At 42.5% G+C, this 27,383-nt stretch overlaps 1 protein-coding gene across 1 annotated transcript in view; it reads right to left on the reverse strand.

Annotated features, from left to right (window-relative positions):
• The window catches only part of SBNO2 (strawberry notch homolog 2), a 126,523-nt gene that overhangs the window by 68,984 nt on the left and 30,156 nt on the right, over nucleotides 1-27,383 (reverse strand). The window contains exons 2-4 of the mRNA XM_060785066.2: nucleotides 19,011-19,235; nucleotides 17,251-17,330; nucleotides 6,933-7,056 (exon numbers count right to left, since the gene is read on the reverse strand). Of these exons, the coding sequence (XP_060641049.2) occupies nucleotides 6,933-7,056; nucleotides 17,251-17,330; nucleotides 19,011-19,139 (333 nt within the window). The 5' untranslated portion in view covers nucleotides 19,140-19,235. The remainder of the gene's footprint in view (nucleotides 1-6,932; nucleotides 7,057-17,250; nucleotides 17,331-19,010; nucleotides 19,236-27,383) is intronic.

Here is a 27,383-nt window from a genome sequence, read left to right on the forward strand (position 1 = left end):
TTCAACTCTGTCTGCACAACAAACAGGGCAGAACTAATCAGCAACTAAACATACTGGAGGAGTTAGGGGAATTGACTCCACATGGTGGAAGTTGTAGTTCACCCTGCATTAAGTCTGAGCACTGTGACCCCCACTGACAATGGTCCTGGACCACATTTGGCACACAGAGCCCCCATGACCAAATAAAAATTCTGGAGAGGTTTGGGGGGAATTCACCTTGATTTATAGCCATTGTAGGTACCGGGATTTATAGTTCACCTGCAATCAAAGAGCACTCTGGACCCCATCAACAATGACCCTGGACCTCATTTGGAACAGAACCCACATGACCAACAAAAAAATACAGGAGGGCTTAGGGAAAAATTCACCTTGATTTATAGGAATTATAGTTCACCTACATCCAGAGAGCACTGTGAACACAAACAATGATGGATCTGCAACAAACTTGGCACACATATCAGATATGCCAAAATTTGAATACTGGGGAGTTTGGGGTGGAATTGGCCTTGACATTTGTTAGTTTTAGGTACTGGGATTTATAGTTCACCTGCAATCAAAGAGCGTTCCGAACCTCACTGAAGGTACTGGAGGGATTTGATGGGACTGACCCACCATGGTGGGAGCTGTAATTCATCCTGCAGCTGGAGAACACACTGAATCCCACCAATTATGCATCCAGAGCAAACTTGCCCAAATAACAAACTTTAACTACTGATGGAGTTTCAGGAGGTTAACCTGGCATGATGTGAGTTGTAGTACACCCACAACCTTATGCATTTTGTACAATAAAAATGTCTTCTTCTAATAACTCAGGCAACGGGTACCCAAGCTAGTCTATATAATAAAAGTGTATGTATGTCATCACTGTGACCCCCACCAATGACCAATCAGGGCCATGTTTGGCACACAGAACCCCAATGGCCAACAAAACTGGAGAGGCTTTTTTTTTTGGGGGGGGGGGGGTTCTGGGAGTTGTAGTCCACCCACATCCAGATAACACTGTGAACCCAGCCAACGACGAATCTGGATCAAACTTAGCACACAGACCCCAAAATGGTTGACTTTGAATACAGGCAGAGTTCGGGAGGAATTGACCTTGGATTCTGGGAGTTGTAGTTCACCCACATCCAGAGACTACTGAACCCAGCTGAGGACGGATCTGGACCAAACTTGGCACATAGACCCAACATGGCCAATTTTGAATACTGGTGAGTCTGGGGGGGGGGGGGGGGGGAGGAATTGACCGTGGACTCTGGGAATTGTAGTCCACTCACATCCAGAGGGCAGTGTGAACCCAGCCAGTGACAGATCTGGACCAAGACTGGCACACAGACTCAATGTGGCCAACTTTAATGCTGGTGGGGTTTGGGGAGGATTGACCCACGATTTTGGGAATTGTAGTTCACCCACATCTTATGTATTTTCAAATGTCCCTTTCAGTACCTGTGTATGGTCATCCTATGTCACTTCTCTTTCACCAAGAAACAGTTCCTCCAAAAAAAGCCAAAAACTCAACACAAGACATTATAGATATGGAACACTCAGCGAGAGGGTCTAAAACTCGGCAAGTTCATAAGCCCTTTGACTCAAAAACGGAGAATCGCGACTCTCAGGTTTAATCCTTGGCATCTCAAGTTAAATGAAATACACAGAATCTTATAGTTTGAAGAGACCCCAAGGGGCATCCAATCCAACCTTATTCTGCTAGGCAGGAAGACACCATCCAAGCCTTCCCAACAGATGGCCATCCAGCCTCTGCTTAGAAACTTCCTGAGACTCCACCACACTCCAAAGTGTGACTGAACAGCTCTTACCATCAGGAAGTCTTTCCTAATGGTTACATGGAATCTTTTCCCCTCCTGCAATTGGAATCCATGGCTCCATTGTGTCCCAGTCTCTGGAGTAGCAGAAAATAAGCTCCTCAATGAGACATCCTAATAATAATAATCATAATCATCATCATCATCTTTCTAATATTTAAACATATTCTCATATCCCCGTCCCTCAGTCTTTTTTAATTCCAAGCGAAACATTCCTAGCTCACGAAGCCATTCCTCAGAGGGATTTATGGCTTCCAGGCCCCTTTGACCATTTCTAGTCAGCCTTCTCTGGACGCGTTCCTGCTTGTCCACATCCTTCTTGAATTGTGATTCCTGGAACTACACATAGGGTTATTCCAGGTGAAGCAGAATAGAAAAACAAAGACAAATCTAAAACTCTACATTTAGGCCCCCAATGTAGAGTTTTAGGTATAGGATGGGGGAACTTTGGCTTAGGAGTGACATAGTGCTGCAGAAAATGAGATGAATCCTATTTGAGCTTGCATTAAAAGAACCATGGTTTTTAAGTCAAGGGAAGTAAGAATCCCACTGTATTCTGTGCTAGTTGGGCCTAACCAGCAAGTGTTGCAGGGGCTCATTCCTTCCTTCTTTCAAGTGAGATTCAAGAGCTCACATGCTATGTCATGTGCAGTGGCTTCCTCACACAAGTTAGAGATGACCTGGGTTCAAATCCCCATTTCAGCCATAGAAACCCATCGGGTGACCTTAGGCGTCACACTCTCTCAGCCTCAGAAGGCAAAGGCAAATTTCCCCATGACAGGTTCACCTTAGGATTGCCATACACTGGGGGAAAATAAAGACACGCAGCAACAACAGCAACAACAACAGTTGTCCAATGCACTCTTTGCTACAACCCCTGCAACTAGAGATGGGATGGCCAGGAAAAAATGAAGAAACAAAAGTGTGTAAAAACAAAAAGTTTCAGAAATCTTTTATTAAAAGTGAAATATACTATTTAATTGAGGAGTCTCCACAATAATTGCAATTGATCTTAAATGTTTTTTATCTATATAAATAAAAATGGAATGTTCGTTTGTAGGATTAACATAAATCAAAAACCACTGGACGAATTGACACCAAATTTGGACACAAGACATCTACTAACCCAAGGAGTGACCATCACTCATACAAACACTGAAAAACACAGCAGAAGGGACTTAAAAAGCCAAAAAATAAAAATACATTACATGTGCAAAACCACATATATACACAAACACACATATATGCACATAAACGCAAATATATACACACATATATGCATATATACACACACAAAACACATATACACAGAAAAAGAGAAGGAAGAAATGAAGGAGAGAAGAGAAGGAGAGAGGGAAAGAAGGAGAGAAAGAAGGAAAGAGAGAAAGAAAGAAAGAAAGAAAGAAAGAAAGAAAGGTAGAGAAGGAAATAAAAAATGAAAGCAGGAAGGAAAGATAGAGGGAAGGAAGGAGAGAAGGAAAGAAAGAGATAAAGAGGGAGGGAAGGAAAGAAAGAGACAAGGAAGGATGGAACCAAAGAGCAAAGGAAGTGAGAAAAGAAACAAGTAGAGAAGGAAGAAAGAAGAAGGGAAAGAAAAAGAGGGAGGCAGGGAGGGAGGGAAGATGAAAGGGGGGGGGGGGGAGAGAGAGAGAGAGAGAGAGAGAGAGAGAGAGAGAGAGAAAGAAAGGAGAGAAAGAGGGAGGGAAGGTTGGCCACAGCAACGCGTGGTGGGTACAGCTAGTGCTTAATATTTATTTATATCTTATTTCTGGATGTTATTATGCTTTGTATGATTTTGTATTATTTTTATGTTAAATGTGCTTTGATTTATATTATATTATGTTATGAGCTGCTTTGAGTCCCATTAGGGCAGTGGTTTCCAACTTGTGGTCCATGGACCACCAGTGGTACGCAAGAACTAAAACATGGTCCGCAGTCTCACCGCTACTGCACGGTTGCAATGAGAGCAACTGGTCTCGCACAACCCTCTTATAGTGCCGAGGCTAATAAAATACGATATTCTGTGGGTGAACAGATGGAGACTACTGGATGGCATATGTTCTGTATCAGAAGCTAAAGCTGATGTGATCTATCCAATGCAATTTTCTGAGTAGGCATCCCAAATAACCAAACCGAACCTAAAACTGACTAAAAACTGATTTGTAACCCTTTTGGCACTAATGCTGTAAAGTGGTCCCTGGTCAAAAAATTATTATTATTATTATTATTATTATTATTATTATTATTATGGTTTTCATGTTATATAGTTTGAATATCATGCCATAGATATATTATTTATCATTGGAAAAGAACATATTCTATACACTTTTCAATTTTTTTCCCAGGAAAAAAATGGCTTTGGAATAAAAAAGGCATTCCCACTTCAAGCTGCAACCAATCCATCATCAGCTCATTTAGGAGAAAACACGTTGCCCCAAATTCAACTGTCATCAAGTTTACAATTAAATAATAATAATAATAATTAATAATTATTATTATTATTATTATTATTATTATTATTATAAATAATGTCGAAGGTTTTCATGGCTGGAATCACAGGGTTGTTGTAGGTTTTTTGGGCTATATAGCCATGTTCTAGAAGCATTCTCTCTGACATTTCACCTGCATCTAGATGGCCATATAGCCCGAAAAACCTACAACAACCCATAATAATAATACTTTATTTGTATTCCGCCCTATCTCCCCGAGGGGACTTGGCAGATTCCAGCATACTCAGAAACAAAGGCAAACATTCAGTGCCCAGAAACAATGAAACACACACAGATGAAGGTAAAGGTAAAGATAAAATGACTGCTCAGAAAGAAAGGAAAAAACATCGCAGAAGCATTTTGTTTTTCCCTTGTTGCTGTCATGTACTCATTCCACAATGTGTCGCAATTTGCATCTGCACACGGTCCTCTTATTGTAAACGACTTAGGATTCATTGTCAACTGAAAATGGCCTGCGAGGGCCAGAGGGCCCTTAAATTCGGCAGGGGAAAACAGATGGGTATAATGTTGAGTAAAACATACTGTTAAGTAGCATCATCAGCAATTTGCTAAAACACAAAAAAGAAGTTTCCAAAGTTTATCCCAAACTGAGAAGGGATTCGATCAGCTGTTGTCCCAATCCAGCACTTAAAGCATGACTTTTGCATCAACCTAAATAAAGAAATTGTCCACCATTTGTCATTTTTAATAGTCAACCACTGGGTTGAAAGGCAGCATATTACAGGAGCTGTCTTCACAGGCCTGTCAGCAACATATGATACTATAAATCATCACCTTCTCCTGAGAAAAATTTATAATATCACAAAGGATTACCCACCTCGCCCGCTTAATAGGAAATCTGTTACAAAACAGAAGCTTTTTTGTTGAGTTCCAGGGCCAGAGAAGCGGATGGCTAAAACAAAAGAATGGCTTGCCTCGGGGGAGCATGCTTGCTCCCTCAGTGTTTAACATTTACACAAATGATCAGCCACTGCCAGAAGGGACAAAGAGTTTCATCTATGCTGATGATCGTACCATCACCGTTCAAGCAGGGAGCTTTGAAATGGTTGAACAGAAGCTCTCTGAAGCTTTAGGTGCTCTTACTACCTATTACAGGGAAAACCAGCTGATTCCTAATCCATCTAAAATGCAGACGTGTGCTTTTCATCATAAGAACAGACAAGCATCCCGAGCTGGAGCACTGCAGCACACCAAAATACCAGAGTTACTTTGGACCATGCTCCAACTTACAAGAAGCACTGCTAGACTATCAAGCAAAAAGTGGGTGCTAGAAATAATATCATATGAAAGCTGACTGTACAACCAGGGGTTTACAACATGACACAGTGAAAATATCTGCCCTTGCGTTTTGCTACTCTATTGCTAAATACGAATGCCCAGTGTGGAATACATGTCACCACATAAAAACAGTGGATGTGGCTCTTAATAAGATATGGTGCACTATAACAGAATGTTTACGCCCAACACCACTGGAGAAATTATACTGTTTAATGAACCACTTGATATCTGCTGGAATGTAGCAGCCAGTAATGCAAAGACCAAAGCATTGACATCTCTGGCCCATCCTCTGTTCGGATATTAGACAGCAAGCCAATGCCTTAAATTAAGAAATAGCTTCCTAAGATCTACAGAGATACTCGCAGCAACACCTCAGCAAGCGAGAGTCCAAAAGTGGCAGGCCAAACCCCAGAACCTCAATCCATGGCTGATACCGAATTAGAGACTCCCCCTTGGGCACACAGAAGACTGGGAGACTTGGAAGGCACTAAGCAGTCTGCAGTCTGGCACCACTTGATGCAGAGCCAATCTTAAGAAATGGGGCTACAAAGTGGAATCCACACCATATGAGTGCAGAGAAGAGCAAATCACAGACCATCTACAACAATGCAACCTGAGCTCTGCCACATGCACAATGGAGGGCCTTCTCACAGCAATAGCAAAGGCACTCCAAGTGGTCGGCTTCTAGTCAAGAGAAATTTAGTATAATGGCAAGTTTTTAACTTTGTTTGTGTTTTAAATACATTTTATCCATACCATTAATTTGCTTCTGACATGATAAATATAACCACTGGGTTGTTGATCCTACAGAATCGAAATGTCTCCCATTAAGAAATATGTGGCTAACAATAAATCTTGCCAAGAAATTCATGCTATGGTCACCATAAGTAAGAAGCAACTTACAAGCATAATACATATAGAGTCTCCATAAGTCAGAGTCCACTTGAACACTGCCGGCAACCTCTTTCCTATAACCAACCCCAGTCGGTAGTCCGCGTAAATAATTTGGGACCGATTATGGCAATTTCCAATTGCAACCCCATGTTGGATACATTGCAAGAGTCCAAGTGGGACATAACCAGGGCATGTTCTCAAACGCTGGCTGAATCAGTCTGTTTTGGTTAAAAAACAAAACAAAACAACTCACATTTATAACTGCCTGACTGATTATCAAATACGCTTCTGAAAACTGCCATCTGTATGAAGCCAATGACTGCACGAAACAGAAAAAGGGGAGGGTTTTGCTTCCAGATCAGGGACAGAAACATACAGACATCAGAAAGGCAAAGGAATATGTTGGAAAGGCCGCAGGGCCTCATCTTACCTGAGGAAAATCGCCGTTTTTCGGCAAAAAGTCAGCAAAGCTAGGGGTTGCATAGTTGGTATCGGAGAACGGGAGCCCACCGATGGAATTTGTGTACAAATCGCAAGTGGTATTAAAATATTGCCTGAGTGAAAAGGGAAACGGAGAGAAATTAGTTTGGAGAAACCCATTTGACAGTGCTTTGGTTCACAGGTTGAATGTCCCGTATCCAGAGTCCAAAATATTCCAAAATCCAAATCTGTCCCTACGGACAAGTCAGTGACACCTCTGCTGTCGGATGATTCCATTATCATTAACTTTGTTTCAATGTGTTGTTGAAGGCTTTCATGGACGGAATCACTGGGTTGCTGTGAATTTTCCAGGCTGTCTGGCCCTGTTCCAGAAGCATTCTCTCCTGACGTTTCACCCATATCTATTGCAGGCTTCTCAGAGGTAGTGAGGTCTTTTGACAAGTGAGGTTTATATATCTGTGGAATAATTTCCTGGGTGGGAGAAACAACTCGAGGCAAGTTTGAATGCTGCAACTGGCGACGTTGATTAGCACTGAATGGTCCTGAAGCTACAAACCCTGGCTGCTTCCTGCCTGGGAGAATCCTTCGGTAGGAGGTGTTAACTGGCCCCGAATGTTTCCTGTCTGGAATTCCCCTGTTTTTTTAGTGTTGCTCTTTATTTACTGTACTTATTTTAGAGTTTTTTAAAATACTGGTAGCCAAATTGTATTCATTTTCATGGTTTCCTCCTCTGTTGAAATGGTCCACATGCTTGTGGATTGCAAGGGCTTCTTTGTGTAGTCTGACATGGTGGTAGTTAGAGTGGTCCAGCATTTCTGTGCTCTCAAATAATATGCTGTGTCCAGGCTGGTTCATCAAGTGCTCTGCTATGGCTGATTTCTCTGGCTGAGTTAGTCTGCAGTACCTTTCATACTCCTTGGTTCGTGTTTGGGGGTCCCTATGCAGACTTGTCCACAGCTTCATGGTATACGGTTGACTCCTGCAGAGGTAAGAGGATCCCTCTTGTCCTTTGCTGAATGTAGCATTCTTGGATTTTCTTAGTGGGTCTGTAGATAGTTTGTATGTTGTGTTTCTTTAACAGCATCCCTATGCAGTCAGTGGTTCCCTTGCTGTATGGTAAAAACACTTTTCCTCTGGGTGGATCTTTGCTTTTTCTCTCGTGGCTTGTTCTTGGTCTACACAGAATACACAGAGAAGCCACTGACATCCACAGGCAGGTAGACAATTGCAACGGAAGGAAGAAACCATGAAAATGATCAAAATCTGGCTACAAGCTAACACCTCCTAATGAAGGATTTCCTCAGGCAGGAAGCTGCCAGGCCTTGAAGCTGCAAGGCTATTCAATGCTAATCAAGGTGGCCAATGGTAACATTCCAATTTGCCTCCAACAGACAAGAGTTCTTTCTCCCACCCTGGACATCATTCCCCTGGAAAATAAACCCTACTTGCCAAGTTTCCAGCAGACATCACAAACTCTGAGGATGCCTGCCATAGATATGGGCGAAACATCAGAAGAGAGTGCTTTTGAAACATGGCCAGACAGCCCAGAAAACTCACAGCAACCCAACTTTATTCCATTCATAAATTGCAGAAATTTGGCCCCATTACCAAGTTTTTTCTGTTTCAAAAATCAAACCAAGGAACACCTTGGCTTCGTTAAATGGACCGAGAAACTGTGTGCGGTGTGTATTATGAGTGTGAAACCTGTATTCAAAGAAACGAAAGCCCACAAATTTGTTCAAGAGACGAGGCGGAGAGAAGAGGGAGGCCTGCGAAGGATCGATCAGCCCCATCTCTGACCCGCTACTCAATATGCAGCGCACACACAAAGGGAGGAGGAGGAGAACGTCTCTTAGCACCTCCCAGGAGGATCAGGAAGGAGAATTTACAGGAATCCTCCTGAAAGGAAAGAAAAAAAAAAAGCACAGCCCATTCCAAGCATGGGCAGTAGCAACCACGGTGGGTACCACAAAGCACACAGTCAGCAAGGTTTGTGGAACCCAGCAATGCTTTCCCATGTGGCCAGTTCGCCGAGAAATTGCGAGCCTCCGAGAGGAAATCTCTGAGGATCCTGCCACAATCTGGGCCAGTGGAGCTGACACAGCAGGAGGCTTGTGTGCTCCCTGTACGTCGCTCCAGTAAGTAATCTGACTGCCGCCTGTTGGACCATTCGAAGTTTCCAAACAGTCTTCAAAGGCAACCCCGCATAGAGCGCGTTGCAGTAGTCTATTTGAGATGCAACAAGAGAGTGAAGTACCATGGACAAGTCTGGCTTCTCAAGATACGGGCACAAATTGCAAGCTAGTTTTAATTGTGCAAAAGCCCCCTGGCCACCGCCAAAACCTGGGGTTCCAGGCTCATTGGCAAATCTAGGAGAACTCTCAGGCTGCAAACCTGTGTCTTCATGGGGAGCGTAGCTCCATCCAGCACAGGCTGTAACCTGCCCTGTTTGGCCTTGCGACTGACCAGGAGTACCTCTGTCTTGTCTGGATTCAATTTCAATTCGTTAACCCTCACCCAGACCATCACAGATGCCCGGTACCAATTCAGGACCTGAATAGCCTCCTTAGCAGTAGGTGGAAAAGAGTGATAGAGTTGGATGTTATCTGCGTACAGATGACACTGAACTCCACAACTCTGGATTATCTCCCCCAGCGGCTTCATGTAAATGGGGGACAATACTGAGCCCTGTGGAACCCCGCAGGTTTCAAAGCCTGTGTGGTCAAGCAGGTGTCTCCCAACAACACCTTCTGAGAGCGATCCTCCAGGAAGGACCAGAGCCACTGCAAAACAATACCTCCAAGCCCCATTCCTGCGAGGGGTCCCAGAAGTATACCATGGTCTATGGTATTGAAGGCCACAGAAAGATCTAAGAGAACCAACAGAGACACACTCCCCCTGTCCAGTTCCCTGTGTACATCATCCACTAAGGAGACCAAGGCTGTCTCAGTGCCATGTCCCGGCATAATGCCAGACTGCACCGAATCCAGATGCCCAATTTTAAGAACACAGACATACTTTGGCCAAAGAGATGACTCACTAGAAAATGCTTGGCAAAGTGGTAGGAAAACAGGAAGACCGCATGACAGTCAGAGAGACTCGGTGAGAGAAGCCGTAGCTCTGAATATGACAGACTGAGCAGGGTGGTTGATGTCAGAGAGACTTGGATGTCACTCATTCATAGGATCAACATATGCCCATAAACACATTCATATAGATACAGTGGAACCTTGACTTTAAAGTGCCCCAGCTTAAGAGCACTTTGAGTTAAGAGCTGTCGTTCTTAACTTGGATTTCACTTTGGCATATCAACCGCGTTTTGAGTTAAGAGGGAGCGCTAGTGTAAGAGTACAGGACTTTAGGGCTTCAAAGGAGCAGCCTCCGTGTCTCATGTTCTTATCTGCTTTGGGAGATTGCTGCCTGCTTTGCTCTTGTCCACTTTGAGGAACTTTGAGTTGATTGTGTGTGGTTTTTATTTCTGGTCTGTTTGGCTTCATGAAGAGAGAGAGAGAGGGAGAGAGAGCAAGGGAGGGAGGGAGGCTGGAATAATAATAATAATAATAATAATAATAATAATAATAATAATAAACCTTTATTTGAACCCCGCTACCATCTCCCGCAGGACTCGGTGCGGCTTACAAGAGGCCGAGCCCAAAGTACATCATTAGCAAAAACACAACAACAATACAATGCAAAAATAAATAACTCATAACAAAGCAGAATATAAACAAAAACACGACACTATTAAAAACCTGTGTCAGGGCCAAATGTAATGGTTCAAATTCTAAAAATGCTGGGCATGTTCAGGTGAGGTAGGATGAATATTTTGGAAATAAGAGGGTGTGCAGACAATTCTAACTCTCTCATAAAGTGCATTAGGGACATTGCTTGGGATTCCTTAATCTGGGAAGGCACACTGGAACATCCATGTTTTCAAGCTCCTTCTGAAGACTGCCAGTGTTGGGGAGTGCCTGATGTCCTTGGGGAGGGAGTTCCAGAGTCATGGGGCCACCACCGAGAAGGCCCTGTCCCTCGTTCCCACCAATCACGCTTGAGCACAGGAGGAAGAAGAAAGGATGCTTCTGCCACTTTACTTTGTGCTCTGTGCTAACTTGCCACAACTTTGTACTTTGACCATTTTAAAGTCAATCTTTCTTTTCTTTTTCTTTTTTTGGTTCAATGTGAATGTGCATTTCTACATAATTTGTGGAGTATGTTTACACATAACAGCAACAGGAAATTTACAGAATATTGTGAAATAAACAAGCTAACATAAACTTTAGCAAATCAAAAGTTTTTGTTTTTGAATGCAAATTTACATAAATGGGCTACTGATGAATTCTCCCTAGAGCAGGTTAGAAGCTTCCATTATTTGGGCCTTACTTTCCACAACACGTTATCCTGGAGAGAGCACTCTGAAACAGTGATGCAAAAGGCAAAGGCCTGTCGAGGAGCTATAATAAAATTTTATTACAACAATGGAGGACAACATGTCTCCTCCGCACTAAAAATCTTCAATGCTAGAAGAGCCTCTAAACTCCTTTTTGATGCAGCCATATGGTGGGAAAATTCAGCCATAAATCTAGATAGGGTGCAAGCAAGGTTTATAAGAGATCTTTTAAATGTGCCTTCTGGTGTACCAAACATGGTCCTACTTCTAGAAACAGGTGAATGCCCATTGAGTACTAGGTTCTGGACTCTGAAAATGAACTTATGCTTTAAAACAATGGTATTTAAACAGGGATCAGGGCTACTACACCATCTCCTATATGAAACTTCTCAACCCCCATGGACCAGGAGGATTGAACGGAAAGCGTCCTCAATTGGGTTACCTGCTCCCTTCTTGTTCCACCTGTGATTTAAAATGGTACATGAATCCCTGAAACAAAGGTTGTGAGATATTGCCCTAGGAGGGCTCAGAGCTTGCTCAAATTCATCATGCTCCCCCAGATCTCTAAATTTACCTTATAGAGAGCCTTTAAAGACATGTGAATATCTAAAGGATATTAAATATCGCAGACTCTTTACAAAGGTGAGACTAAACTCATTTCCCTCAGAGCTGCTAAGAGGCAGACTGTTCGGAATCCCTTACTTCCAAAGACTATGCCCCTGTGAAGGAAATGAAGTAGAAACACATTCTATTGTGTCTGATTTTTCACTGTATTATTTTGCATTCTTTATTGCATTTTTATGCGATGTTTGTTTTATGTTTTTGTGTTATTTTATTGTAATTGCACTACTGGGCTTGGCCTCATGTAAGCCACCCTGAGTCCCCTTTGGGGAGATGGTGGCGGGGTATAAATAAAGATGATGATGATGATGATTATTATTATTATTAGTATTACTATTCAGTGCGACGTAGCCAGCTTCTATATCCAATTCTGTCCCATATGACCCGCCATCTCCCGCAGGAGATTCTTAGATATCTCTTAGAGGACAAGTGCCACAGGGTGACCCTCATAGTGGCAAAACGAAACTGTGAAAGAAACTAAACTCTGATAGGGGTATTTACCTGAAATTATGTACATGTATCTTGCATAATAAACTTCTCCTGTGATGGGAGAATATAGAAATGTCTAGATTTTTTGCACTGATGGGTTGATGGACTATAATAAATGGTTCTTGTTTTCTTGTTATTTAAAAACACATAGCAAAAAAATTGGTGGAGTTTTTTGGGGGCCGGAATGGATTAATAGCATTTCAATGGGAAAATTCACTTTGAGATGAACAGCTCACTTCCAAACAAATTAAACTCTTAACTCAAGGTATACTTGTAACTTGAAACAGGTTTGGAGAAGGGCAACAGAGGGCAACACATATACACAGTAGTTGAGGAAATTAGGCATGTTGAGCATTGGCTGTGCAAAATGAGAAGCAGGCTTGTTCTCTGCTGGTTCAGAGAGTATGAACAAGTTTAAATATTTTATCAACCATAATGGGAGCCCCTGGTGGCACAGTGGGTTAAAGCGCTGAGCTGCTGAGCTTGTTGACTGAAAGGTCGCAGATTCGAATCAGGGGAGCGGTGTGAGCTTTCGCTGTCAGCCCCAGCTTCTGCCAACCTAGCATGTTCAAAAACATGCAAATGTGAGTAAATCAATAGGTACCACTCCAGCAGGAAGGTAATGACGCTCCATGCAGTTATGCCGGCCACATGACCTTGGAGGTGTCTATGGACAACGGCGGCTCTTCGGCTTAGAAATGGAGATGAGTGCCACACCCCAGAGTCGGACATGACTGGACTTAATGTCAGGGGAAAACGTTTTACCTTTATACCTAATGGTTTTATGTGACAGGATATTTAGATTTAGGTTTAACCTTAGGAGGAGTTGGACAATGAGCCATCACATCACATTGTATAATCCAAAGTGCTCTTCCAAAACCAGCACTGAAGGAAAGACTCAAACTCCAGTTGGGCCCAAACAATTGGGCTTTGTTCCTTACGGCTGGCCACATACAGCAACATTATTTGAGCTGATACTGCCCAAAATACCCATGCACAATTCCAACAGAACAGCTGGTAAACAGAGCTTGGAAATTTTTCATTTCTTTTCCTGGACTGCATCTCCCAAAATCCCTTAGGCAGTGTGTGATTGTAAAAAGTAGTGTCTTCCAGTGAGCATGGCAAGAGTGCGGTTGCCCTGCCCCCTGCTGGCCAAAGCAGAAGGTGACAACTTCAAGGAGACTGATGTATTATTAGACAATTCTCCGCTCACACTTATGAGCTGGCAGTTCGGTTCACCACAGGGCTAGTATGATGGGGTGGTTTACAAGAGTCCCATGGGGCACTCCAAACTCCCAAATGTGTTGGATAATTAACAATCTCACAGGCTTCTCACTGTCTGTTTTTATGAGCCCCAATCCCATTTGCATGACCCTCTTTCTCCATGGCATACGTAACTAAAGGCCATGCTCCATCTCTTTTGAAGTAGGAGAGCTTAAAAAGTTTTGGAGTACTTTGTTCTCGCTCAGTGTGTGTCAGAATGCCAACCTGTTCGTATCTTTCGTGTTTGTTTGCACAATGCCAACCGCGTGAGATTCCTCTCTCTTTGCTTCACCATGAGAGAGGAAAATCCCATTTTTACCCCTCAATTTTTCTGTTAGTTATACCTTTATTTGGATTTGATCTAAGTTTTGAGCCTTTGTGATGACTTACACAAGTATTTTTGTAAGTGAAGTTCTTTAAATCCCACCAATTTGATAGATGTTGTTTTTATTTTGGTCTTATTTTACTAGTGCATGTTATTTATTTATTTATTTATTTATTTATTTTATTTACGACATTTATATCCCACCCTTCTCACCCCGAAGGGGACTCAGAGAAGTTTACAAATTATATGTACATGCAATATATTATATTATTAGTATAGCTCAATATCAGTATTATATATTATTATAGTGTACTATACCACTATACTGCAGTATTATTAATAATATTACATGCAATATATAATATATAATTATTATATTGTATTATTAGTTGTATTATATTGTATTACAATATTATGATCAATGTTATCTGTAAATATATTATATTATTAGCATAGCACAATATTAGTATTATCTATTTCTATATTGTATTATACCACTGTACTGCAATATTATTAGTAATATTACATATAATATATAATCATTATATTATATTGCATTATTGTTAGTATTGTATTGTATTATATTATGATCAATATTATATGTAAATACAATATATTATTATTAGCATAGCACAATATCAGTATTATATATTACTATATTGTACTATACCACTATACTGCAATATTATTAATAATATTACATGTAATATGTAATATATAATTATTATATTATTATATTATATTATTATTAGTATTATATTGTATTACAATATTATGATCAATATTATCTGTAACTACAATATATTATATTATTAGCATAGCACAATATTAATATTATATATTACTATATTGTACTATGCCACTATACTGCAATACTACTAATATTACATGTTATATATAATATACAATTATTATATTACTATTAGTATTATATTGTATTACATTATAATATTATTATCAATATTATATGTATATACAATATATTACACTATTAGAATAGCACAATACTAGTATTATATATTACTATATTAACTTCTGTTGCTTTATCAATGGGATGAAATGGGGATGCTGGAACCTATTATCATCATTATCATCATCATCATCATCATCATCATCATCATCATATCTTTATTTATACCCGCCTTTCTCCCTGTGAGGACTCAAGGTGGCTAACACTCCACAATAGGCAAGTTTAAAACCTGAAATGCTTAAAGCTTGCTCTATATAAAGTCTACCATTTGAATAAGCAATTCCCAACCTTGAAGAAACTGCAGACCACTGAGATAAAAATGGAATCCATTGCGGACCATCAATACCAACCAAACCCTCTCCCCACCTCCCAGAAAATAATAAATATAATGCCATGTGCATGTTGTGGCATTGAGTTATAATAGATTGGATAGTAGTAGACTCCCAGACTGCTTTTGCAGCCTGAGTATTAGACTCTCATTCTCGGGCTTCAAGATCCAGCCTGGGAGAATAGGCTCCCAAGAGCTCTTCCTTCCACTGGCTCAGCCAATGCTTCCTCACAAAGAGCCAGTGGAAGGTTTGACTGAGCCAGTGGAAGGAAGAGCTCTCGGGAGAATCTTGGGGTCCTCATGGACAACAAGTTAAACGTGAGCCAACAATGTGATGCGGCGGCAAAAAAAGCCAATGGGATTTTGGCCTGCATCAATAGGAGTCTAGTGTCTAGATCCAGGGAAGTCATGCTACCCCTCTATTCTGCCTTGGTTAGACCACACCTGGAATATTGTGTCCAATTCTGGGCACCACAATTGAAGAGAGATATTGACAAGCTGGAGTGTGTCCAGAGGAGGGCAACTAAAATGATCAAAGGTCTGGAGAACAAGCCCTATGAGGAGTGGCTTAAAGAGCTGGGCATGTTTAGCCTGAAGAAGAGAAGACTGAGAGGAGACATGATGATAGCCATGTATAAATATGTGAGAGGAAGTCATAGGGAGGAGGGAGCAAGCTTGTTTTCTGTTGCCCTGGAGACTAGGACGTGGAACAATGGCTTCAAACGACAAGAAAGGAGATTCCATCTGAACATGAGGAAGAACTTCCTGACTGTGAGAGCCATTCAGCAGTGGAACTCTCTACCCCGAAGTGTGGTGGAGGCTCCTTCTTTGAAATGGTTGGATGGCGATCTGTCGGGGGTGTTTTGAATGCAATTTTCCTGCTTCTTGGCAGGGGGTTGGACTGGATGGCCCATGAGGTCTCTTCCAACTCTATGATTCTATGAGCCAGTGATGGAGCTTGAAGGGCAGGCTTGGACTGCCTCCTCCTCCTTGCAATCCAACTGCAAGCGGGGCTTCCTTCCTTGTCTCAAAAACAGGTAAGGGATGAAGGATTCAGTGTCACCCTTCCTGCTCTCTCCCTTTGCTCAGTGTTGGCCCCCCTTCTTGACCTGCGCTTGAGGAGATTTCTCCCAGAACCCCATTTGCAACCTCCTTGCAACCCAGCCCCCTGCCACCCACCTGGGCCTGCATATGGGGTTCTGGCAACAGCAGTTGCAAACCTAGGCAAGGAAGGAAGGATCCAACACTTCCATTCTTGCCCGATGTTGGATTCTTCCTTGCAAGCCCAGATGGCAGGAATCTGGCTTGCAAGGAGGAGACTGCAAATGGGGCTCTGGCAGCAGCAGCAGCCTCCTCAAGGAGACAAACAAGGAAGGAAACAACACTGGGCAAAAGGGAGGGGTTTGTCTCTTTGATTCCTTACCTGCTCTTGTGGCAAGGAAGGAAGCCCCGTTCATACTGCAAGGAGGAGGAGGCAGTTGAAGCCCCCAGGAAGTGAAGACGAGGACAGGGATAGCTCCAACATCACTGGCTCCTTGTGAGGAAGCAATGGGAGGGAGCACGTGCTCACTCTCGCCTCCCTTTGGCTGGGCCAAGGGAGAGGAACCATGGGCTACTTTTCTGTTTCTTGCAGACCACCTGTAGTCCACGAACCACTGGTTGGGAACCACTGATTTAAATCTTGTGGCTCTCCACTTACTCTGCTCGTTTATGCCAAATAAGAGGGTTTCTTTGATTCAAATGGATGAAAAGGCAATCTTGGTCAAACGGCCAGATACTTTTGCCCCTAGGCATAAATTAAATCCATTAACACCAACCAAAGTTTTAAGAAAAAGTCACTGAATGACACACCACTGATGGGGCTGAAAAGCAGCATGCAAGCATCGCTCACGGAAATGACAAGCTAATTTGAAGCACTTACTGGTTATCGCTCAGAAATGACGGCGCTGAGTACGGAGCAGATGAATACAGGTCCGGGCTCCACCAACCGGAAGGAGGGTTCTGTAAAGAGAGGAAGCAGAGGTCAAAATGGGCCGTGGTTTGTTCATGGAAACCCCGAATCAACCTGGCATTCAACCAGGTTCAAGACTAGTAAAATCTTCATTGGGGGACCTCAAGGAAGACCAGGTACCATAGTCTAAAGTTGGGGCCATGGTGGTGCAACGGATTAAACTGTTGAGTTGCTGAACTTGCGGATCTGAAGGTTGGCAGTTCAGATCTGTGGGATGGGGTGAGCTCGCGCTGTTAGCCTCAGCTCCTGCCAACCTGGCAGTTGGAAAACATGCAAATGTGAGTAGATCAATAGGTACCGCCTCGGTGGAAAGGTAAACAGCACTCCATGCAGTCATGTTGGCCACACGGCCTAGGAAGTGTTTACGGACAACTCAGGCTCCTTGGCTTGGAAATGGAGATGAGCACATCCCCCAGAGCTGGAGATGAAAGAGGAAGCCTTTGCCTTTGTCTATGTATTTGTGTTTCATTTTTTTCAAGGCATTGAATGTTTGTCTGTGTCTGTGTATATATATGCTGGAATCTGCCCTGAGTCCCCTCAGGGAGACAGAGCGGAATACAAATAAAGTGTTATTACAATAATAATAATAATAATAATAATCTTTATTTACACCCCGCCACCATCTCTCCAATGGGGACTCAGAGCGGCTTACATGGGGCCAAGCCCGGACAACATATTACATCAAAATAAAACCAAAACATAAACTATTGTTGTTGTTATTACGGTATTGTTGTTGTTATTACAATATTGTTGTTGTCGTTGTCTGAAGAATTAACACAGTTTGAGACCACTTTTTAGATGCCGTGGTTCCATGCCATGCAATCCTGGGATTTGCAGTTTGGTATCAGCCTTCTTTGGCAGAGGGGATTAAAGACCTTGTCAAATTATAAGTCCCAGGATTCCGTAGCATTGCGCCATGGCAGTCAAAGCGGTGCCAAACTGAAATAATTCCATCGTCCTGTAGAAGAATCCTTAGGCAGTAATTAAAGACTTTGATCAAAACCCTGCACTAAATAGAACGGGCCCAATTTCTGCTCTCACTGTTTGGACCAGAGTGTTTTTATCTGTTCCAGGACGGCTTGGTATCTATCAAGCACTCCTTAGCAAGAAGATTAGAAAAAAACAGAGCCCTTCCTTCCTTCTCTCTCACTTTCTGTTGCTCCCCCCCCCCCCCCCCCCCCCCTGTTTCTTCTACTATATCAAACTACGGGAAACTCCCGCTTGTTGGAATTCAACCCTAAACTGCTCAAGTCTGCAGTCCTCAATGAGAAGCAGATAGAATTAAGCTAGGCTAAGGGAATTCCTCGCCCTCATTCTTGAATGTCTGTTTGTTGTTCTGTTTTCTCTCACTCCGACCTTTCGCCTCCCATCCTAACTGATGACGTAGAATGGAATTTCTTCAGGATGCACGTTCTTTTGTTTTAAGACCTTGTGGTCATTCATTCCTTTTTCACCTCCATTTCACCCTGACCTCTCTCAAGTCTGTGTGAAGGAGAAAATGTAAGTCTTTAGAGCTTTTCCTTTTGTTTGCCTCCTTAAGCCCAAGAATTCTTTGCAGCCACGTCACTACTGCTTCTGCTCGCTGCGAGCTGAAGTTGCTCTGTTAAACATCCTGTTTTGTATTTTTTAAATACTCTGCTATTTTGGGGGATTTCCCTAACACCACTCACCTCTATGGTTGGCAGGCCCAGCTGGGCGGGAAGGGCGGGCATCCCATAGAGCGTGTTGCCCGACTGCTGGTGCGTATACGTTGAGTGGCAGCTCTTTCCCGCCTCCATGGCGGGGCGCAAGGAGGACATCAGGCTTCGGGTTGCTTCATGGAGGAGGCGGGCGAGATCCCGGGCAGCAGAGGAAGGGAAGGGGCTTTATTAGTGCCACCTGCTCCCACACATGTCCTACAGGAAGGAGGAGACACAGAAAGTGATTAATATCATTGTATTAATGTATTGGCTGCCTTTACAGCAGATTACAGGAGCTGTCTTCATAGACCTGTCAGCAGCTTATGACACTGTAAATCAGTGGTTCTCAACCTTCCTAATGCCATGACCCTTAATACAATTCCTCATGTTGTGGTGACCTCCAACCATAACATTATTTTCCTTGCTACTTCATAACTGTAATTTTGCTGCTGTTGTGAATCGTAATGTCAATATTTTCATTCACTGGACCAAATTTGGCACAAATACCCAATAGGTCAAATGTGAACACTGGTGAGGTGGGGGAGGGATTGATTTCATCATTTGGGAGTTGTAGTCGCTGGGATTTATAGTTCACCTATGATTAAAGAGCATACTGAACTCCACCAACAATGGAATTGAACCAAACTTGGCACACATAAGTCTCATGACCAACAGATAACACTGGAAGGGTCTGGTGGGCATTGACCTTGAGTTTTGGAGTTGTAGTTCACCTACATCCAGAGAGCACTGTGGACTCAAACAATGATTGATCTGAACCAAACTTGGCACAAATACTCAATATGCCCAAATGTGAACACTGGTGGAGATTGACATTTGGGGGTTGTAGTTGCTGGGATTTATAGTTCATCTACAATCAAAAAGCATTCTGAATCCCACCAACAATTACAATTGGATCAAACTTCCCACACAGAGAACTGACAGTGATTAATAAGAGATGTGGTTCACCTACATCCGGAGAGCACTGTGAACCCAAATGACTATGACTATGACTATAAGACTACAAGAAATATGTGTATTCTCATGGTCTTTGGCGACCCCTCTGAAACCCCCTCATGGCCCCTCCAGGGGTCCCGACCCCCAGGTTGAGAAACACTGCCGTAAATCATTGCCTTCTCTTGAGAAAAAACAATATCACAAAGGTCTACCACCTCACCCGCTTCTTAGGAAATCTGCTACTAAACAGGAGCTTTTTTGTTGAATTCCAAGGCCGGAGAAGCAGATAGAAAAAACAGAAGAATGGGAGTGTGCTTGGTCCATCATTGTTTAATATCTACAGAGATGACCAGCTACTGCCAGAAGGGTGAGATAGTTTCATCTATGCTGACGGTCACACTATCACCACCCAAGCAGGAGGCTTTGAAATGGTTGAACAGAAGCTCTCCAAAGCTTTAGGTGCTCTTATTGCCTATTATAGGGAAAACCAGCAATTCTAATCCATCTAAAATGCAGACATCTGCTTTCCCCCTTAATAATAGACAAGCATCTTGATCTCTGAGGATGACCGGGGAAGGAATCCTACTGGAGCTTTGCAGCACACCCACATACCTGGGAGTTGCTCTGGACCATGCTCTGACCTACAAGAAGCGCTGCTTGAATATCAAGCAAAAAGTGGGTGCTTGAAATAACATCATACGAAAGTTGACTGGCACAACCTGGGGATCACAACCAAACACAGTGAAGACATCTGCCTTGCGCTTTGCTACTCTGCTGCTGAGTACGCATGCCCAATGTGGAACACATCTCACCACATTAAAACAGTGGATGTGGCTCTTAATGAGACATGCCACACTATCACGCTCTATACCACTGGAGAAATTATACTGTTATTGCACCACCTGACATCCGTTGGGAAGTAGCAGCCTGTAATGAAAGGATGAAGGCAGTGACATCTCCAGCCCATCCTCTGTTCAGATATCAGTCAGCACGCCAACGCTTTAAATCAAGAAATAGTTTTTTAAGATCTTGCAGGAACACCTCAGCAAGTAAGAGTCCAAAAGAGGCAGGCATCAAGCAGTGATGGATACCGGATGAGAAATTCCCTCCTGGGCACACAGAAGGCTGGGTGACTTAGATGGCACTGAACAGACTGCGCTCTGACATCACAAGATGCAGTCAATCTTAAGAAATGGGGCCACAAAGTGGAGTCCACGACATGTGAGTGTGGAGAAGAGCAAACCACAGATAACCTACTACAATACAGCCTGAGCCCTGCCACATGCACAATGGAGGACCTTCTCACAGTGACATCAGAGGCTCTCCAGGTGGCTTCTGGTCAAAGGAAATTTAGCATAATGCCAAGTTTTTAACTTTTCTTGCGTGTGTGTTTTTTTTTTTTTTTTACATTATAACCGTATTCTCAATTTGCTTCTGACACGATAAACAAATCCTTGAAACCCTAGGGAATTCCTAGAGAGGTATTTTCTAGGTCATCTGGGGCAACGCCTCCTGGTGGACACATATTATTGAATAACCTGGAGGACCTAGACAATCACTGAGATATTTTGTTGTGGATACAGGTATCTTACTTAAAAACAAAACAAAAGATTCAGATCACAGTTTTAGCTGGGCCCATGGGAGTTGCAGTCCACCAGCGTCAGAGAAGCCAAAAGCTTCCTCAACTCCTGATTGAAGGGATGAGAAAGCTGTAAATTTTTTCCACTTAGTTCCACCAACCCTTGTCCTTTTACGAGCAGAGCTGTCCCTTTTTATTACGCCATAAAAACTCCAGTAAAATATTAGCAGTTTAAAAGTGTCAGTCGGGGCTTTTTTGAGACAGACGGGATGTCTCACCTGGAGCCCTATCCACTATACTCCAACGTCTTTTATAGTAAGACTTAACTTTTACATCTAGCGTTGCTGGTATTTGCATTTTCCTTGTGGCTCTTTCTTTCCACCCCCCGTTTCATTTTTATATATTCTTCTTCTCTCTTTGCTTTGTTTCTTTCCTTCTTCTCATTCTTTTCTTCATTCACCTTCCCCTTCTTTCAGTTCTCTGACTTCCCTTGTTTTTGTTCCTTCCCTAACTTCCCCCCTTTTCTATTCTTTCTTTCCCTCTTGCCTTTCCTCATTTTCTTTCTCTTCCTCCCTCCTTCCCTCCCTGTTTCTTCTTCCTTTCTTTCTTGCATCTCTTTCTCTCTTCTCTGTCTCCCTTTCCTAGCTTTCTCCCTTTCTTTCTCCCTTCTCAGTTCTGAGGAGGCCTCTCTCACAATGCCTCCATGCAACACTTCCTAATAATGCTCTATCACTCTTTCATTTATGAACTCTCTTCCTCTGGTGTAGCTTTTTTATCTATCTTGTGGCCGCTTCTGAGTGCTACACACATCTTTTGTTAATTTTGGGGGTTCCAGCTCCCAAAAGGGACTGATATTGTAGTTCAAAATTCAAAGCTGGAGAATGAAGGGTATGAATACCAAATTGGGGCCGGATCTGTCAAGCCATGTAGGAATCTTTTCAGGTACAAACCAACATACATACACACTTTGGCTGTCTTTGTTGCTTAGGTGCCACAAAGAGAGCCTGCACACTGTTGCCATGGAGACAGAGCCGGAGAAGGGAGAAAGAAGGTAGGCATGGGGGGGGGGGGAGAAAAACTGGGAAAGAACCAAGAAAAAAGGGGTAAACAGAAAAAAACTGTTCCCCCCATTTTTTCCAGGTTTTTTTTCCAGGCCTTCTCATCTCTAGTCCTAACAGTATCTGGGCAAGTGTTGTAGAACAGCCAGAGGTTTAGAGAAGATTGTGGGCTTTCATGTGGCACAAAGTGATGGGAATTCAGATCTAGGAAATGATGTTTCTCTCTGTGAGAAAACTGCCTCGGAAAGTGCAGGGCACCAAGGTCAGTCTGAGGGGTTAGAAGTAGCAACAGCAGATAAGGAATCAAGTGAAGAGATGAGTGATAAGGAAGGTTTCCAGGAGAAACCAACTATGGCTACGGAGATCAACAAAAGTCTTTGTTTGCAAATCAGAGACTAAAATACATAATGCTGGTCTAAAAGATTACATGGGAAAATTGGGGTGAAAATTCACGGAAGACGTAATGCTTTCATGGGTGTCTATTAAGCAGCAAATAGTTTACTTTAAAGTAGTGTTTCTCATCCTGGTGGATGGGACCCCTGGGGGGGGTGTTATGAGGAAGTTTCAGGGGGGTCACCAAAGACCATCAGAAAACATATATTTCTGATGGTCTTAGCAACCCCTTTGGCAGGGAAGGCTGAAGATCTCTCTGCCTATCCTCTTCCTTTTATGAAACAGACAGTGAATCCTCTCACCAAAAGCCTTTCTCCACTGTGAATGGCTGGCTTTTTAGCCAAAGGGAGGGGTGTTTCTGAGACTCCATGCTGGGAGGGGAGAGCAGGCATGCTCCGCGCATGGCAGTGTGGCATGCATGTGCAAGCAAGGGAGAGCATGCGTCAGCAAGTCCCAACAAGGCATGGGGATTCTGTGTGGGAAGTTTGGCCCAATTCTCTCGTTGGTGAGGTTCAGAATACTCTTTGATTGTTGGTGAACTATAAATCCCAGTAACTACAGCTCCCAAATGTCAAGGTCTAATTTCCCCAAACTCCACCAGTATTCAGATTTGGGCATATTGAGTATTTGTGCCAAATTTGGTCCAGATCTATCAGTGCTGGAGTCCACAGTGCTCCCTGGATATAGGTGAACTACAACTCCAAAACTCATGGTCAATGCCCACCAAACTCTTCCAGTATTTTCTTTTGGTCATGGGAGTTCTGTGTGCCAAGTTTGGTTCAATTCCATCGTTGGTGGAGTTCAGAATGCTCTTTGATTGTCAGTGAACTATAAATACCAGCAACTACAACTCCCAAATAACAAAATCCCCCCTAAGCCCACCAGTATTCAAATTTGGGCCTATTGGGTGTTTGTGCCAAATTTGGTCCAGTGAATGAAAATACATCCTGCATATCAGATATGTACATTACAATTCATAACAGTAGCAACACACAGTTATGAAGCAGCAACGAAAATAATTTTCTGGTTGGGGGTCACCACAACATGAGGAACTGTATTAAGGGGTCGCAGTATTAGGAAGGTTGAGAAAGACTGCCCTGATCAATCCCAACGCCAAAAGCTCTGTTTTTTTCCCCACCATGATGTTATCGTTCGAAACCCCCAAGAGGCCGACGTTTAATGGGAGGTGCTGCTCCCTCCTTTTCCCAAGTTTCTAACGGCTTTTGCTAGGAAAGAGAGAGCCAGCGATTCCCGTCAGTGCCGCCGTTACGGAGCTGCTCTTACTTACGGCTTTACGAAGGGTAACTTATTATGACGGGGAGAAAAATCAATAGAAGGGGGAGACTGAGAGAGAAACAAACCTCCCCACCCCTTTTCAGCATTATCTTATGGCCTCCAGGCTTGGAACAGTGGGATTTCAGTTCAGTGTAGCGTATTTCTCAGCGCAAGAGGAGAAACAAAGAGAGATCAAGAGGTGTAAGGATGATAAGAATGCCTTCCAACCAAAAAAACAATTTGGATTGAGATCCACAAAACTATTGAAAAAGTATTAAAACTAAAAATACCCTTCAATCCAGAGGCATTTTTACTAGGCAAAACAAATAGGCGAAGAGACACGGGTAAGAAGTAATAACAAAGAATAATAATAAGAAGAAGAAGAAGAAGAAGAAGAATCTATATAAATAAAAATGTAATTTTCGTTTGTGGGATTAACATAACTCAAAAACCACTGGATGAATTGACATGAAATTTGAACACCATACACCTATCAGGCCAACGAGTGACCATCACTCATAAAAACACTGAAAAACACAGTGGAAGGAACTTTAAAAGCCAAAAAACAAAAAATACATTACAATGCATGCGCAAAACCACATATATACACATATATACACACAAAACATATATACAGACTGGGCCACAGCAACATGTGGCAGGGATGGCTAGTAATCTATATAAATAAAAATGCAATGTTCATTTGTGGGATTAACATAATTCAAAAATCACTGGATGAATTGACACCAAATTTGGACACAATACACCTATCAGGCCAACGAGTGACCATCACCCCTAAAAACACACAAAAAAACCCAGCAGAACGGACTCTAAAACCCCCAAAATAAACCATATATACATATACACGTACATTCATATACACACATATATATATACGCAAGCACAAATATACACACATATACATATACACATATATACACATAAACATAGAAATACATAAATATATACACACAAACACACAGATATACACATATACAGAAATATATACACACATAAACACATATAATTCCCACTACTCAGGAGACATCAAGGGCCCTCCCTCCAATAACATTGCAGGTTATAGTGAGTGCCATGAACATGCTCTGCCCAGAATCCTCTATGCTGCCCACCACCCAAGTGAAGGCTTGCATACGGGGACAATTCCATCCTAGATGTTATGTGTTTCCTCCACCACAGACATCGCAGTGTTTCTTACTCTTCCCATTGGTGTGGAATTTACATGACCCTACCCATTGCCTTTCCCGTAATCCTTCTCTATTCTTTTCTATAGCACACAGCAAATAGAGGAATTGATCAGCAACTGAACATACTAGAGATGTTTGGGGAGAATTCACCATGATTTATAGAAGTTGTAAGTCCTTGGATGCATAGTTCACCTGCAATCAAAGAGCACTCTGAACGCCATCAATGATGGACCTGGAACTAACTAGGCACACAGAACCCCTATGAGCAACAAAAAATACTGGAGGTCTTTGGGGAAAATTCACCTAAATTTGGGGGGAGTTGTAGTTCACCTACATCCAGAGAGCACCTAAACACCGATGGATTTGGACCAAACTTGGCAAATATAGCTGATATGCTGAAATTTGATTACTGGAGCAGTTTGGGGGGAACTGATCTTCCTTTCCTAGAGTTGTAGTTCATTCACAACCAGAGAAACTGTGACCTTCATTGATAATGGACCTGGACCAAATTTGGTACACGGAACCCCCATGACTAACTCAACCTACTGGAGGGGTTTGGGGGAACTGACTCACTATAGTGGGAGTTTACCCTACAGCCAGAGAGTGCACTGAACTCCACCAATGATGCTTATAGAGCAGTGGTTCCCAACCTGTGGTCCACAAGAACGAAAATATGGTCCGCGGCCTCACCATTACTACACCGTTGCCTTGAAACCATGCAGCAATGAGAGCAACTGATCTCATGAAACCCTCTTATAGTGCCAAGGCAACAGGGATATCGAGAGGGGAGAGGCTGACGAGCCACGAAAGGTTACTACTACCACATCAGCTCTAGTATTAAATATGGTTTTCTGTGGGTGAACAGATGGCAACTACTAGATGGCATATGTTGTGCATCAGAAACTACAGTTGATGTAACCTATCCAATACAATTTTCTGAATCAGCATTCCAAATAACCAAACTGAATCTCAAGTTGACCGAAAACCAATTTGTAACCCTTGTGGTACTATGGGTGGAGAATGGTGCCTGGTCAAAGTAGTCCCTGTTCAAATGGTCCTTGGTCAAAGTGGTCCCTGGTCAAATGATTCCTGGTTAAGAAAAGATTGAGAACCACTGATCTAGAGCAAAGTTGCTCAACATAACAAACTTTAAGTACTAGTGGAGTTAACCTGGCATGACGTGAGTTGTAGTTCACCCACAAACTTATGCATTGTCCCCAAGCATGTCACATATAATAATGTGTGTAACTGATGTGATTGTGTGATTGATGTGAACTGGGCTCGGACTTTTAGGTGGACATAGAGATGCTAATGATGATAAGAATAAGAATAATAGTTGTTGTTGTTGTTACCATTATAAAAGCAGACAAATAATTCAAGACCTTATCAAACTACACCCTCAATCATTCCATAGCATTGAACCAAGAAAATTAAAGTGGATTCATTCTACAGCATAGATTAATCCCAAGGTTTCTTTTTTATTGCTTGAAGCTTTGGTGCTCTAACACCTTTGTTTTTTAAACAAGGAATTCTAAATCAAGCAACAACTGTAATGACCAAAAGACAAAGAAGGTACCTTTTTGCTGCTGCGTATTACATTCACCAGAAAATACATTTTTATTTTGGTTTTGGGGTTTTGAAAATAGAGGTGCACATTAGATTTAATGGTGCATTAGACTCAAGTTGGTACGGCATTTCATCTCTACATGTTTTTAACCCAGAAAGGAAACACTTCAGTACTAGAAACCTGGGTTTCTAGCCTCAAAAGGCATATCTACCCTGTCTTGAGACAAGGTCAGACCAGGAAAGGCCTTCTCAAAACAAGAAGTGACTTCTTTTCTCTTTCTGTTGTAAAGAAAAGGTCTTTCCTGGGTCAGAAGTGGCCCAAGAAGAGTCATAA

This window comes from Anolis sagrei, chromosome X, assembly GCF_037176765.1.
Source record: "Anolis sagrei isolate rAnoSag1 chromosome X, rAnoSag1.mat, whole genome shotgun sequence".
Classification (NCBI taxonomy): Eukaryota; Metazoa; Chordata; class Lepidosauria; order Squamata; family Dactyloidae; genus Anolis; species Anolis sagrei.